Consider the following 16,044-nt stretch of genomic DNA (forward strand, 5'->3'; position numbering starts at 1 on the left):
TAACCAAGCTGGTGCAAATGATTTTCAACGCTTGATTTGGATATTTTGAGTACGTCGGCTATCTCCCGCGTGGTATAACATTAATTGTTCTCAATTAATGTCTCGATTTGATCACTATCAACGTCAACTGGTCTACCCGACTGTGGAGCATCAGCCAGTGAGAAATCTCCAGCACAGAACTTCGCAAACCACTTTTGACACGTTCGATCAGTCACAGCACCTTGTCCATACACTGCACAAACCTTTTTATGCATTTTGGTTGCGTTTTTACCTTTCTTGACATAATAAAGCATAATATGCCGAAAATGTTGCTATTTTCTTCCATCTTCAATATTAAAATGGCTACACAAAAATTCACCAATTTTGATATTTTTTAAATGCACGCTGATACGACAGCTGTCACAACACAGTCTAACAAAATTGTTTCGAATGAAGTTAAAGATGACTAAGCGCTACTATTGCCATCTTATGGGAAAAAACGAACGAACCTTTTGGCCAACCCGATATTTTTACTTTTCCAAAGCCTATTTGTATTCTGTTTCCATCTGAAAACAATCCACAGGCAAAAGAAAGAAATGACATTTTGAAGAAATATAAGAGTAGAGAAGCTGGGTTGGGGGAAGTTACATTTTATTAAGGGTGGTACGAAGCCCAGAAACTTCCAAATGTATCATAGGTTGCTTAACAGTGGAAATGTATTAACTTGGAAATTCATAAAAACGATAATATTAAAGACATAATATTGAGTTTCAGGGCAGTTTAGACCAGGATGAGCTTTTGCAAAGGAGCTAGTGATCAAACTTAAACTAGAACCTATATTTGCTGATTCACAAGTCCTTCTCCAATTCTATGCTTTGTTTCCTTTTCAAAAATAAAAAAGTGTGTCTGTGTAGATCCTAAAACTACCTGACTCCCTCGCCAGCTTTCTCTCATCATGTTCTCCTTGCTCCCTGTGCTATAGCCATACTAGCCTGGTTTTGGCTCCTAGAAATAACCTTGCTTCTTCCCCAGCTTTACCCAGTTAAGGCCTACTCATCTTTCAGACAACTGCTCAAATATCACTTTGGGGGAGCCTTGTTCCTCCGTATTCCTCCAAATTAGATCAGGTCACCCATGTTATATACTCTCAGAGTCCCTTCTATCTTTACTGCTTTGATCACAAATTATAATTATATATTTATTAGCATGATTATATAACTGTCTGTCTCCTGTACTATACTGTAAATTAGATGAGGGCAGGGATCATGTCTGTCTTATATACCATTGTATTTCTAATAGCTGGCGTGCATTCTGCACTTGGCAGGTACTCAGTAAATATTAGAAGAAATGTAATGACTGAATGAGTGAATTCGGGCCAAATATACAGCACAGAGCTTACACGTTGTATTGATGGGTATCGTAGCCAGGAAGGCAGCCTCATGTCACATTGTGAAGGCTGCCAATTGTGAACGCTAAAGTCTGTAGCCAGATTCATGAGGCAGGCTGGCTTGATTGTTGGGAGCCCTGGGAGCCTGGGCTGGATGGGTCAGGTGTCCCCAGGCTGGGTTCTAGAGGCTCTTGATGACCAGATCAGGAGTCTTAGTGGAAGGACAGGAGCACAAGCCAATTGTCAGGATTCAAGAGGCAAATGTGCTGTGAGGGTATTGGGTCTGTGGATATAGAGCATTCCTATTAGAAGCTTGACTGGAAGTTAACTGAAGGGATCAAAGAAACAAGTCTTTTAGAAATAGGAGGGAGACCTTTGAGTTTTGAAAGCAATAGGAAAGGAAATAGTCTAAGAAATTCATAAAATGAGAAGAACATAAAAGGCAAATAATGGAGGAAATTAGAAAAAAATGTGTATGAGTCGAAGGGCTCTTGGGAGTGGGGAAGTGATTAAAATCTAGAGCAGTTGAAAGACTGTTCTGGAATGGAAGGACCATGAAGCAGTATACTTGCTAGAATACTTCCGACAGTCCAGGGTACCTCAACGAGTAACCACTCCTCTTACTCGAAGGCTGAAGGTAAGAAGAGAAGTATAAAAATAAAACCAATTTTTTAAAGAAGAGAAATATAAGGGTAGAAATCGCTTGAGCGGAAGGTAGGGGAACTCCCTCACGGAAACCATGACATGTCAAGAGGAACACTTACTGGTATGTTGGACCTTCTGGTGCCTCTAGGAGAGCACCCAAATGATACAGAACCTTGCGTGTCTTAACTTGGGATTTCTCTGACATTGTCCTCTCCCAGGTATCTGAATATAGTACATTCTCTAGTTTTGCTGTTGCTTTTATGCTTTTTATGATTTACCAATGCTGTACTGATCCGTGAGTTCTTGAAACCATGTCATTGCATGTTATGTTTGCCTTTACCCTGATAGATGCATCTGCTTATAATTCTTTTTGCTTTGTCCTCAGTTCAGATATTTTGGATGGCAGTAGTAGCCGCAGTGGCTTGTCCTCAGACTCACTGGCTAAAGGCAGCACAACCGCAGAGGCTCCAGTAGCATGCTCCAATTCATGCTCTCCGTTCATCTTGATGGATGATCTCTCACCCAAGTGACTTACCCATTTCTGATTCAGTGTTCTAACTGCTGTTTCCTGCAGAAAACATTCAGGGAGGAACACAGGGAACTTTGATCCATAATGAGGATTAAAGTGTTACTGATCTAAACCATTTTGATGCCGTTCTTTTTTGGCACTTCTCTAAAGTTTGATTTTATGAGTGTAGTAACCTTACTTAGGTCTCTTTTTGCTGATCTCATTTTGAACTAGTAATGGATCTCAAATACTCATTTTTGATTGCTTAGAGTACATATATATATATATATATTTTTTTTTTTTCTCAGTGCTTCAAAGAGCACGTATTTTAGAGTCTATACATTTAAGGAAAGCACTAATACGTATTTTCAACAATGGTTCTTTTTCCCAGCAGTGTCATGACAGCTAGAGTTGATCAGAAATTCTCTTGCTTGAGAGATTTTTGTTGTTGTTCTCTGTTGACTATATAAGTCTCAAATCTCTTTATCTCACAATATTAGATGCGTTGCTTTTGATATAAGTTTTTATTTTTCTGCATCAGCTTAAAGTACATTATTTTGTTTCCCTTTCCTGTTTGAGCCGCTTCCTTGCCATTTCTCACAAAGGGGAAAAAACATGTCGTTGCTTTCATTACTGTGCATATTGCTTCTTTGCTGTTGGAGTGTAGGATGCAAGGGTTGATTTTAGTGCTGAGAATGTAAACGGACTTAACAGGATGCCGGGATTAGTCACCACAGCTTCTTATGACTAAGCTACCCCAGTTGATATTGTTCTCCTCAAACCTGTTGCCCTAAGGAATATATAAAATATTGTTAATGTTTCTAGGTGGTGTTATCAAGGAGAAGAAATTCCTGCCTTGACCAGATGTGTGGAGCATCTACAAATGAATGAATAATGTTATTTACACACAAACCACTGTGTAGAAAAGTGTACACGGAGCTTGACAGCTTGTCTTGGGTGGTGTAATGAGGCCTGAGGGGCCTTGGGGTTCAGTATCATGCTGTAAAGATGTATATCATAAGGTAGGATAGACAACGGGCTTTATGTGTCTGATTGCCACATACCGTTTTGATTGCTGCTTCTTTCTGATTACTTTTTTGTCATTGGAGTTGTTTGTTTTGTTGTGTGGTGAGTGGTGTTGTCAACTGTATTTTGGTTATTGTGTTGCCCCCAGAATCAGAGTCCAGTTCTTCTACATGCTGCCTTATGGGAAGCGCAGTTGAATATCTATGAGGAAGCTTTTAGGAGCTGCCAAAGTCAATGTCATTGTGCATTCTGCTTTTAAGAAGCTGTTTGAGCTGTCAACAGTGTACATGATAGTAAGTCTGCGGTACCATAAGTTATTTAACATTTAAAAGAGGAAAATCCCGATAGAGCTATTTTAAAAACCTGAGTGTAATCTATTGCCATGTTATTTATTATTTAAAACTGTGTGCAAAATGTCTGTTGTGATAGATCTCTTTTAATGTTCAGACATCGTGGTTGGATTGTCTGTATTTAACATGCAAATTTGCCTGCTAGGACCATAATATTCCATTTTTAAATGAATGTAAGAAATGAAAACTACTGCTTTTGTGTCTTTTGAAGGCAAAGGTCGTTGAATTTTAAAGGAAGATGATGTGCTTTGAGGGTACCCACAGACTAGTAATACTGTAGGGCTTGAAGGGAAACCTATTCTCTCTGAATTATAAGAGAGCATCACTTAGCTTGCAGTAAGTAGTTCTCTTGTAGCATCAGCTGTGTTGTTTATTTTAAATTGTGATAACTGCCATAATGGCCATTCGAGGCTTTATTTCTCATATTGGCTTTCACCTGTGCAAAGTCCATAATCCTTCAAACCTAACATGAATGTACATACTATGAAGATTGTTCTCCGTATGTCATTTTAAAGAAAAATTACATCAGTGGTATGCAGTGTATTTATTCTGTTTGTGAAAGAACCATGTTAAAAGTCTCTGCCTATATAATACTGAGAGATGGTTTTCTCCTATAGGGTATTTATCCACCAGCTCTCTACTGTCTTCTTTGCCTTAAAGGGACACTTTTGGCCATCATTTTTTGGCTCTAATTTAGGACTCTTAAGACATAACCTTTAGAATGTAATGATATTTAAATTTATTTTTGAAATTCAGCGGTGGGGTAGAATTGGGACAGGAAAATGCAGTTGTTCCTCTGTTATGAGAACTAGGAGGCAAGGTAACTGACTTTACTGTTTAAGCCAAGGTTCATTTTTATCGTTTAAAGTGACTAGAAAGTTAAGTTTGTGCAGGGGTTGTTTCGGATTACATAAAAGATAGAGATGCTAACCTTCAGGTGAGCTTTGTTGACAGTACTCCTTTATTTTTATATAAAGTCTAATATTTGAAAAGTGATCATTATAAAGTAAAATTCTCTCTTCCTATTCTAATATGATATCATATTTTAGGCTTCTATTTGAAAACAAGTATAAGAGATGATATGATAAGAAAATTTACTAGATGCTCTTTTTGCTTGACTGACATATAATCACTGTGTTTCATGATAACTGCTTTTGGAATAATAATAAGTTTTGTGAACTGCTGACCTTGTGTATATCTTAGAATGCAAACTTAATAAAGTGTGTACACATGCATAAAATTCTGTAAAATTTTTAAGCCTATCCATATCCCAGTATTGCATTCTCTGTGTCTAATTGCAGTCAAGTTTTGAATAAAAGGATATGGGGAACACAAAAGAACTGATAGCTGTTTTGAAGTTTGGGTTGTTTCCCAAAACAAAGAGAAACCTCTCCACATAATCTGTCAAATTTTCAAGAGCATTTTGTAGAATTTGACAATTTACAAGGTTCTTGCCAAGGCTGCACGTATTTCTTACTTGTTTTGGATTTATTGTATCTTGTGTTTTTTTTTACATATTCATAAGACTCTAAATTGTTTTTGGAGCAAGGTGGCGGGGGTTGGGTAGACAGGCAAAAAATAAAAGCCTTTCATGCATGACTCAGGCTTTAAACACTCACTTTTCTTTTCAGTATTTAAAAAATACATGAACTATTTTATTTCACACTTAGAGAAAAGTTGCAAGAATAGCCCAAAGAACTCCCATATATTTTTCACCCAGGTTCCTCAGTTGTTGATATTTAACCACATTAGTTTTACCATCCCTCCCACTCGCTTGTATGTATGTATGTGTCTGTGTATATTTGTATGTGTGTGTCACATTTTTTCTGAACCATCTGAGAATAAGATACATACATGATACCCCATTACTCTTAAGTGCTTCAGTGTAAATTTCCTAAAGACAAGGACATTTCTACATGACCACATTGCAGCTATCAAAATCAGGAAATTAACCTTGATACAAAACTATCCCACCTAGTGCACAGACCCCGTTCATATTTTGCCTGTGGTGCCAGTAAGGCTCTTTTAGCAAGAGGGAAAAAAATTTCCTTCCGGCCCAGGATTCCATCCAGGATTATGTGTCACACTTACTCATTACGTGTCTTTAGTCTCCCTCAACCTGGAAATCCCCCAGTCTTTCCTTGTCTTTTGTGATCCTCATAGTTTTGAGAAGTACTAGCCAGTTATTTTGAAAAATGTCCTTCAATTTAGATTGACTGATATTTCCTCGTTACTAAATTCAGGTTATGCATTTTGGGCAGAAATACCACAGAAGGGGTGTTGTGTTCTCAACATCTCATTGCAGGAGGCACATGGTACCACTTCGTCCTATTACTGGTGACCCTTGATCCTTTGGTTAAGGAGGTGTCTGCTGTGTTTCTCCACTGCATAGTTAGCGTTTTCCCTCTGAAATTGGTAAAATATTTTGTGTGGAAGTACTTTGAGACTATAAATATCCTGGTTTTTCATCAAACTTTCCCCCAGTAATTTTAGTATCTTTTGCTCTTTCTTGCCTGCTAGTGTTATGATGACTACCCAATGGTGACTCTCTACTTCCCTTATTCCTTCTACACTATTAATTGGCATTCTAGTGTAAAGAAGAACTTACCCTTCTCCACCATTTATTTGATCCTTGTGGACTCGTGGACTCCTATTTTAGTCAGTGGGTTTTTATTCATAACCATGACTTTTTTTTTTTTTTTGATATTCACATCTCAGATACGGACAGTGAGAGTCCCTGCAAGCTGGCTGCTGTGTCCTTTTGGCAAATCTATCATTTTTTGAGCAGTGTTTTACTTTCTGGCATAAGATGTCCCAGATTCATACTTTCCTTGCCCCAAGCCCTGCGATCAGCTGTTTCTCTAAGGAGCCTTGATTCCTTTTAATAGAGAATGGTATTTGGTACAATTACCAAAATATAGGCACTAGGTATAATCACTGCTACTTGAGCATTATGGTTTAAAGTCCTTCTCGGGACTTCCCTGGTGGCCTAGTGGTTAGGATTCTGGGCTTTCACTGCCATGGCCTGGGTTCAATCCCTGTTCGGGGAACAGATCTTGCAAGCTGTGCGGCACAGCCGAAAAATAATAATAAATAAAGGCCCTCTCAACACAGAAAATACATGTAAATGTATATTTATGTATACACACACATGTATATCTGATCATCTATTAAAGACCATGAGTATCTCCGATTCCAGTTCAACACTACCGAGTTCATTCCAGCATCCGTCCTATCCATATTTGTAACTATTCTCGGATAGTGACAAGCCTGTTTCCCTTTATCCTCAATACAATTGCTCATTTCTCCTGTATGTAACCAATTTCTGACCCTGACACATCAATGCCCCCTCGGCCCCTCCAGCCCTGGCTGCCTCCATAGGAGGAAGGGAAAGGGAATTCTATTCTAAATACTCAAGTTTTAAATATCCCTTTCTCACACGCACCCCAGCCATCCCCAAGCTTCTCTTCCTCCATGTTTACCTGTTCACAGCTCATGGATTTCTTATATTCATCAATTTAAAAGTATTTTTTGAGCCCTGTGCTGGGAACTGTAAATGCAGATGCAGTCAGTACCTTCAAGGGGACAAGCCTAGTGAAATAAACAGAGGTACGCTGACCATTAGAAGCGCCAATTCTAGTGTTTTGGGGAGCACAAAGGGAGAGCACCCGGGCTGTGCTTCTGGAGTCCTTCCCAGAATACTGGGAAGCTGAAGCTGAATCGAAGAACAAACCTCGGGTGGAGGGAGAAGTGAGAGGGAAATCGGATACAGGAAGAAGAGACCAAGGCACTCTCACAGTCATACAAGTAATTTGCTAACATGAGAAATGGGGTTGGAGAGAGAAATAGAGGCACCTCTGGTCTTTCAGGATTTGGGAGTCTTTAGGTTATGTAGGTGGGAGCTATGGGTGTAGACATAAGAAAGGAGATTTATGGAGAAGAGGGTTAAGGACAAAATCCTGACAAGCATCAACATATAAGAGGCAGGTTGAAGGAGAGCTGGGGTGGCAAGAGGGATAGGAGAAAACCTTGGAGAAAGCAGCTAACGCTGTCAGCAAAGCTGAGGGAGTCGTGTCCAGGGTCACTTAAGATGAGGATGCAAAACTTCCCATTGGATCCGATCATTAGGAAGTCTCGTAGAGACTTTCATGAGCGTACTTTTGGTGAGGTGGAAGGAACAAAAGTCAGATTGCAATGGCTTGAATAAACAGGGGTTTAGGAAATAGAGACAGTACAGTCTGTGCCCAAATCTTCTAACTTCGTCTTTCCCCTCTTTCCCTATCCGTGCTCAGTTACGATACGAAATTGTTCCCATGTTCTCCCCTGTATCCTCAGCGCTGTATCTACAACATAATAGTCACTCAATAAAATTTTGTTGAACAATAACCCTCCTCCCCCACTCTAACCCACAGAGGGAGCTGAAAGATAATCACTCCAACCTGTAGAGGGAGCTGAAAGAAAGTCATGGGGGAGGGTTAACCTATAGAAGGAGCTGGAAGAAACTCCCAGAGCAGTGTTAACCACACACTCTGACCTCTAGGAGGAGCACCAAGCTTCTTGCGTTCCAGGCATTCCTGAGGAAAACTTGCATGAGGAATCTTCATCAAGGAGTACTCCCTTTAGGTGATAGTTATTCATATGTACCTAATATGTACCTTCTGTTTGTGGCATGTGATACCAATTTTCCATTTATGAAAGTGATGGGAAGTGTTCTGTTAAAATAAACTTAGCAAATAATATTTTTAAAGATGTATTTTAAAGATAAATGTAACAAAGAAAAAGTGAGTTCACTAAAAGAAACATCTTCAGTAAACAGGAGTCTGAGTAATAGCTAGCTAGGTATAGCCAAAATCTTCAAAGTAAAATATAAATCAGAACTTTGATCCAGGATTGGATTGGGTCACAATGATGTGTGGAATTGTTGGTATGAAGAGGTTAAAAGCTGTTGAATCTGTGTGAAATGCTCTTTGGGGTGCCTCTTTGGAGCCTCTTTCTGGGATTCTGATTCTGCTAGCTCTTCTCCTATAAAGTGTGGTAAGAGAAGTCTGGCATCTCTCCTTTAGCTTCTGAGGAGAAGACACTCCCCCTCACCTTGCAGATCAAAGGGGAACTTGGTTGGGGCTCAGGGAGAAGAGGCCTAAAAGGCACTTGAGGCCTGATTTCCTAGGTCCTGGTTTGCTTGGAACTGAAGGGTTTTCTGGGGACTTTCAGTGCTAACACAAGGAAAATCCTGGGCAAACTGGGACCAATCAGTCACCCTAAATGGTTTCTTGCCTTCCCTAGGTGTGGTTTTCCTTCAGTTTGTTTCCTTAACCATCTCTTCTGACTAAAGTAGTGGTGAGAGCTCCAAAGCTAAGGTCAGAATGTAGCCCTCAGAGAAAGAAGCTTGTCGTCTGGGTCACTGAGGCCTGCCCGGTTTGGGCAAAAGGAAGTTTTGGTCTAATCCCTTCGGTGACTACACTGAAGTCTGAGGTGAAAGACCGAGCTAGTTAAGTGTTTCTTTGTCTGAATCTATTCTTCAGACATTTATCTCCCTCCAGGCCCTATGGGGTTGGATTGGGAGGACGGGGGACTGGCTGTTGTAGGTAGTGGTCAAGAATTTTAGGATTTAAAACCCTGATGTTGTATATTTCCTCTTCTAAGACAAAACTAACATTTCATAACAATGTTTAAAATCATTTTCTTTTTTAAAAGTGTTTTTCTTCATTATTTTTCTTCATTTTAAAATTATAAATTGTGAAGGGAAAAATTCATTATAAAGTTTAAACCTTATAGAAGTATGCAAAGTAAATAAATGCCTCCCCCCGTAGCCTTTTCATCCATAGTTTGATTTGTATGCCTAATTACCTTTTTCTATGTATATGTGAACATATTTATAACAGACACACATGCATATTTTCACACTTTTTATTGAAGTATAACATACATACAAAAAAGTGTACAGCTTGATGAATTACTACAAACTGGATGGTCTGTGGAATGTTCTGTGTGATCTGGATGATGGTTACATGGGTTTATTCAGCTTGTGGTCATTCACAGGGGGCGAACGGCTAGAAGTGGGCATTAGGGGGCGCCTCAAGTGTTCTGGAGTGTTCTATGTGACCTGGGTGATGGTTACATGGGTTTATTCAGTTTGTAGTAACTTACAGGGTGGGAAAGGCTGGATGCAGGCATTAGGGAATGCTTCCGGATTTCTGGAATATTCTGTGTCAGCCTGGGTGATGATTTATGGGTTCATTTTTAGTAATTGTATAGTATTCCCATGTATGAACATTCCATAATTTATTTAACTAATCCTTAACTGATGGTCATTTAGGTTCCTTATACTTTATTAGTATACACAAGTAATATCTTTGTTTCTGTAAGTATTTCTGCAGGAGAGAATCTTAGAAGTGATAAATAGTTTAGTCAAAGGGTATGTGCATTTTATTTTATTATGCTCCTTTTGAGAAGGTAATACAAGTTCAGCATAAAAATTCAAAGAATAAAAAGGGCATGGAGGGAAAAGTCAGTCTTCCTTCTACCCTGGATTCACAGTCCCATAAGGTCCTTCCTCAGAAGCAACCAGTGTTATCAGCTTCTGGTGGGTTCTTCTGGAGATAGTCTATGTATTGCATATGTATTTGCATATTTTATCAGTATTTCTTTTGTTTAACATCTTTATTGGAGTATAATTGCTTTACAATGGTGTGTTAGTTTCTGCTTTATAACAAAGTGAATCAGCTATACGTATACATATGTCCCCATATCCCCTCCTTCTTGCGTCTCCCTCCCACCCTCCCTATCCCACCCCTCTAGGTGGTCACAAAGCACTGAGCTGATCTCCCTGTGCTATGCGGCTGCTTCCCACTAGCTATCTATTTTACATTTGGTAGTGTAGATATGTCCATGCCATTCTTTCACTTCATCCCAGCTTACCCTTCCCACTCCCCGCGTCCTCAAGTCCATTCTCTACATCTGTGTCTTTATTCCTGTCCTGCCCGTAGGTTCTTCAGGACCATTTTATTTTTTTAGATTCCATATATATGTGTGTTAGCATACGGTATTTCTGTTTGTCTTTCTGACTTACTTCACTCTGTATGACAGACTCTAGGTCCATCCACCTCACTACAAATAACTTAATTTCGTTTCTTTTTATGGCTGAGTAATATTCCATTGTATATATGTGCCACATCTTCTTCATCCATTCATCTGTCGATGGACACTTAGGTTGCTTCCATGTCCTGGGTATTGTAAATAGAGCTGCAATGAACATTGTGGTACATGACTCTTTTTGAATTATGGTTTTCTCAGGGTATATGCCCGGTAGTGGGATTGCTGGGCCCTATGGTAGTTCTATTTTTAACTTTTAAGGAACCTCCATACTGTTTTCCATAGTGGCTGTATCAATTTACATTCCTACCAACAGTGCAAGAGGGTTCCCTTTCCTCCACACCCTCTCCAGCATTTATTATTTCTAGATTTTTTTGATGATGGCCATTCTGACTGGCGTGAGGTGATACCTCATTGTAGTTTTGATTTGCATTTCTCTGATGATTAGTGATGTTGAGCATCCTTTCATATGCCTCTTGGCCATCTGTGTATCTTCTTTGGAGAAATGTCTATTTAGGTCTTCTGCCCATTTTTGGATTGGGTTGTTTGTTTTTTTGATATTGAGCTGCATGAGTTGCTTGTGTGTTTTGGAGATTAATCCTTCGTCAGTTGCTTCATTTGCAAATATTTTCTCCCATTCTGAGGGTTGTCTTTTCGTCTTGTTTACGGTTTCCTTTGCTGTGCAAAAGCTTTTAAGTTTCATTAGGCCCCATTTGTTTATTTTTGTTTTTATTTCCATTTCTCTAGGAGGTGGGTCAGAAAGGATCTTGCTGTGATTTATGTCATAGAGCGTTCTGCCTATGTTTTCCTTGAAGAGTTTTATAGTGTCTGACCTTACGTTATAGGCATTTCTTAAAGCCACACCTCCACCCCACCAAGATTGTACCAATTTATACTCTCATCAGTAGGGTATGAGAGTTCCCATTACCACTAGAGATGATTCAAGGGTCCTGGAAAGACATGAGTAAAAGAAACAGATTTCATTCATTCACTCATTCATTCATTGGAAATACATTCATGTGTTTAAAATTCTACAGGTACAATAGGGCAGAAAATGAAGTGTCTCCCTCGTGTCTTCATCCGCCAGCCACCATAGCTCCTCTTCCCCACAGCAATTGTGGTTTTATGTTCCTGTGTATCCTTACAGAGAAAGTTTGCATATATGTAAACAAATTCATCAACATATTCTCTTTTCCCAAATTTCACACAAATGGTAGCATATTTATATAAGCTATTACTGTGTAATCTCCCTCTCCTTCCCCCTGAAACCTTAGTGACTTAAAACTAAATAGTTCATTTTTTCTCATGAGTCTGTGGTTGAGCTGGGTGGTTCTGATCTAAAAGAGATTATTGGGACAATTTGGGAAATCTGAATATGGACTGTGAATTAAATAATATTATTTTATCAATTTTTTTCAATTGAGGATTCAAAATTTAGGCTCAAAGGTCATGTAAATTCATTTAGTTGTCATGTTTCTTTAGTTTTCTTTAATGTAGAACAGTCCCCTCACTTTCTTTCATCTTTCATGAAATACTCATTTTGAAGAGTCTGGGCCAATTGTCTTGTATGAGGTCCTGTCGTTCAGATTTGTCGGATTGTTTCCTCATGATTAGATTCAATTAAACATTAGATTAGTTAAATCTTTTTGGCAAGAATACCACATAGGTGATTCCCATTGCATCATATCAGGAGGTACATGATGTCAGTTGTTCCACTGGTGATGCCAAGTTCAGTCACTTAGTCAAGGTAGTGTTCTCCAGATTTCTCCACTGTAAAGGTACTTTTCCCCCTTTGTAGTTAATATTAAATTAGTATTTTAAAAGTATTAAATGTGACCATGTAAATGTCCTGTTCCCCAACAACTTTCACCCAATAGTTTTAGCATCCATTAGTGATGCCTCCCTGGGTCAGTTTTTAAGATGGTGGCCGCAAAATATTTTACTAATTCTGTCATTCCTTCCACATTTATTAGGTAGCATTCTTCTGTAAAGAAAGCTGCCCCCCTTTTTGCATACCAACGTGTTATAACCTGTTACCTTTATTATATTATACTGGTGCGTGAACAGACAGATCATTGGAGCAAAGTGGAAAGTCCAGACATAGACCAAGTGTAAAATTTAACATATAGTAAAGGTGGTATACCCAGATCACTGGGGCAAAAATGGACTTTTTTTTTTTTTTTTTTTGCGGTACGCGGGCCTCTCACTGTAGCGGCCTCTCCCATTGCGGAGCACAGGCTCTGGATGCACAGGCTCTGGATGTGCAGGCTCAGCTGCCATGGCTCATGGGCCCAGCCGCTCCGCGGCATGTAGGATCTTCCTGGACCGGGGCACGAACCCGTGTCCCCTGCATCAGCAGGCGGACTCTCAACCACTGCGCCACCAGGGAAGCCCTAGACTTTTTAATAAATGCTGTTGGGATAATGGATTGCTGTAAAAATAGACAATTTGGTTCCATACCTCACACTGTACACTGGAATAAACTCCAAGTGGATCTAAATGTTAAAAAATGAAACCATGTAAGTAATATAAGAAAACATGGATGAAATCCTTTATAACCTGGGTATAGGGAAAGCCTTTCGAAGTATGACTCCAAATCCAGATACAATGAAAAAGATGGATAATTTCAACTACATAAAAGTAAAGTCTACATAAAAATAGAAACCTGTTGCGTGCCAAAAACCCCCCAACAAAAACAAACAAACAAACAAACAGACAAAAACACCACATAAGCACAGTCAAAAGAAACACAACAAAACTGGGAGAAATACTTATCTAAATGGCTAATATCCCAAATACATATATAAAGAACTCAAATTTCAGAGTGGGGGGTAGGCTAAAACTCACAAGAGGAAAATGGGCAAAAATATGAAAACACAGTTCACAGAAGAAATGAGCCTTAAATATATGAAAAGCTACTCAACTTCACACACAGTATGAAAGATGCAAATATGTTTTTTCAAAATATGCAGTCCACTTGACTATCTGGGTCACTTGGGGAGGAGGGCGAATGGTTGAATGAACGATGAACTACTCGGTCCTTATACTTACCAATGGGGCCTGCCACTTAACAGTCGAACGAATGAATGAATGAATGAAGTGGAGGCAACCCCTATGTTTTCTTTAGTTCCCTCTCACCGCTTCTGCTTCAGTTCTTGCCCAGTTTCCATATCAAAATCCCTCTCCTAATTTTTCTCCCTAATTTCCATCTTGTGTCCATTTGTTAACTAAAGTAAAACTTCAAGTATGGCCAATAAGCATAAATTTTAAAAAGTTGCAAGTTTTAAAGGGAACTTAAATGTTAATATCTAAAGTGCTTGAAAAGGTCCGCCTTTCTTATCTTTCTATAATTATTCTCTCATGTACCAAAACAGGAAAACTGAAAAATAATTTATTGTTGAAATCATTCCAGCATTTGTTTGACCTTATTACTAAAACTACTTCTTAGAATTTCGTTGCAAACCTTCAGTACTTTAGCTTTACTTTTGTGAATTAACTTGGGACTCTAACTATCATGACTTTGTTTCCTCAAGAAAACGCTTTGCAGGCACCAAAAAATAAATATACCAATAAACGTTTGAAATGTAGCACACTTGTAAGCTGAGGGCCTGCAGGTTTATGAGTGCCTATCAATTGAATTTGTTAATAAACCCTTAAGCAGTTGTCTTTTTTCTCCCTACCACCAGAAACCCTAGGTGTATTTTTCTATTACACTTAATTTTTAACATGTAGAATAAGGCTTTCTTCAAATGTTGATTTTTTTACCTCAGAAATTTAATGAGTCACTTGATTTCACAAGCCCAGAAAAACAGGCTTTCCCCCAGACAGTCATTGTAAAAGGAGCCTCTTGGTAATAGATCCTGTTTTCTCTAATACAGTAATTATAGATTGATCCAATAAACGTCACTTTGAAATTTCACTCAGTTGAAAGGCACTATAGAAAAATCACGTGTGTTAGACTCTACAAATCTGCTTTCTCCTTATCTTTGTGTGTCTTTAGGAGTTTTGATAGCCTATATAAATAAGCATGCTGCTTAGTAGCAGTTTACCACAGAAAAACATTTTGCAGGATTTTTTTTAAAGGCTTTGATGAATGTGAATACAAATTGACCTGGGACAACTAGGGGTTTGAGGTTAAAATTGAGGTAGCGGTCACACTAGAGAGGCTATTAAAAGATACAGTAGGGGCTTCCCTGGTGGCGCAGTGGTTGAGAATCTGCCTGCTAATGCAGGGGACACGGGTTCGAGTCCCGGTCTGGGAGGATACCACAAGCCACGGAGCAATTAGGCTCGTGAGCCACAACTACTGAGCCTGCGCGTCTGGAGCCTGTGCTATGCAACAAAAGAGGCCGCGATAGTGAGAGGCCCGCACACCGCGATGAAGAGTGGTCCCTGCTTGCCACAACTAGACAAAGCCCTCGCACAGAAACAAAGACCCAACACAGCAAAAATAAATAAATAAATTTTAAAAAAGATACAGTAGTATCCAGAGGTGTGTGGAAAATGAATTATCAACAAAGTTGTACTGGAGATATGCCACATCTATCATTTATTCCTTTGGTTAGAGAATTTTTTTGGTAACAGAATATTTTTTGATGATTGTGCGACAATTGTTATTTTTCTTCATTCACTGACATGTGGGAAGAAGAAAATTTAGATTAATATTAATTTCTGCAATAGGAACCATATTTTAGGAGAAGAATAAACATGAACATTAAAAATCCCATAGACATTGTCATGTTAGTACAAACACTAACATGCATCAATTTTGGAAGAATGTGTGTAAACTATTTTCAAATGATGTTTTGTTTGGGTGTTGCTTTGTTTTTTATAGTGTGTCCTCCTGATTCAACTCGTTTGGCATGTTTTTCCTTAGTACACTATTTTTCAATTGCCATAATGTATCCTTTGTGTTTTTCTTTACCTCATTAACTTTACTTATCCTTTAAAAATCTTCCCCTTCACTCATATATATAACATATTTAGTGCTTATTAGCTAGGACATATGAAAATCCTTTTTTAAATGAGACCATCGCTTTTTTTTTTTTTTTTTTTTT

At 38.8% G+C, this 16,044-nt stretch overlaps 1 protein-coding gene across 9 annotated transcripts in view; it reads left to right on the forward strand.

The window, feature by feature from the left end:
• Window positions 1–16,044, forward strand: part of PABIR2 (PABIR family member 2) — an 80,290-nt gene that overhangs the window by 17,615 nt on the left and 46,631 nt on the right. For 4 of the 9 annotated variants that reach the window (XM_024746567.1, XM_024746569.1, XM_024746568.1 and 1 more), the window contains exon 10: window positions 2,397–5,350. The exons of 1 other annotated variant lie outside the window; for it this stretch is intronic. In XM_024746567.1, the coding sequence (XP_024602335.1) occupies window positions 2,397–2,541 (145 nt within the window). In that variant the 3' untranslated portion in view covers window positions 2,542–5,350. Of the gene's footprint in view, window positions 1–2,396; window positions 5,351–16,044 lie in introns of those variants that run through there. 4 more of the 9 variants (XM_024746571.1, XM_024746572.1, XM_024746574.1 and 1 more) reach the window with 3 other exon arrangements.

The sequence above is a fragment of the Neophocaena asiaeorientalis genome, unplaced genomic scaffold (genome assembly GCF_003031525.2).
Source record: "Neophocaena asiaeorientalis asiaeorientalis breed wild unplaced genomic scaffold, Neophocaena_asiaeorientalis_V1.1 scaffold1019, whole genome shotgun sequence".
Lineage (NCBI taxonomy): Eukaryota > Metazoa > Chordata > Mammalia > Artiodactyla > Phocoenidae > Neophocaena > Neophocaena asiaeorientalis.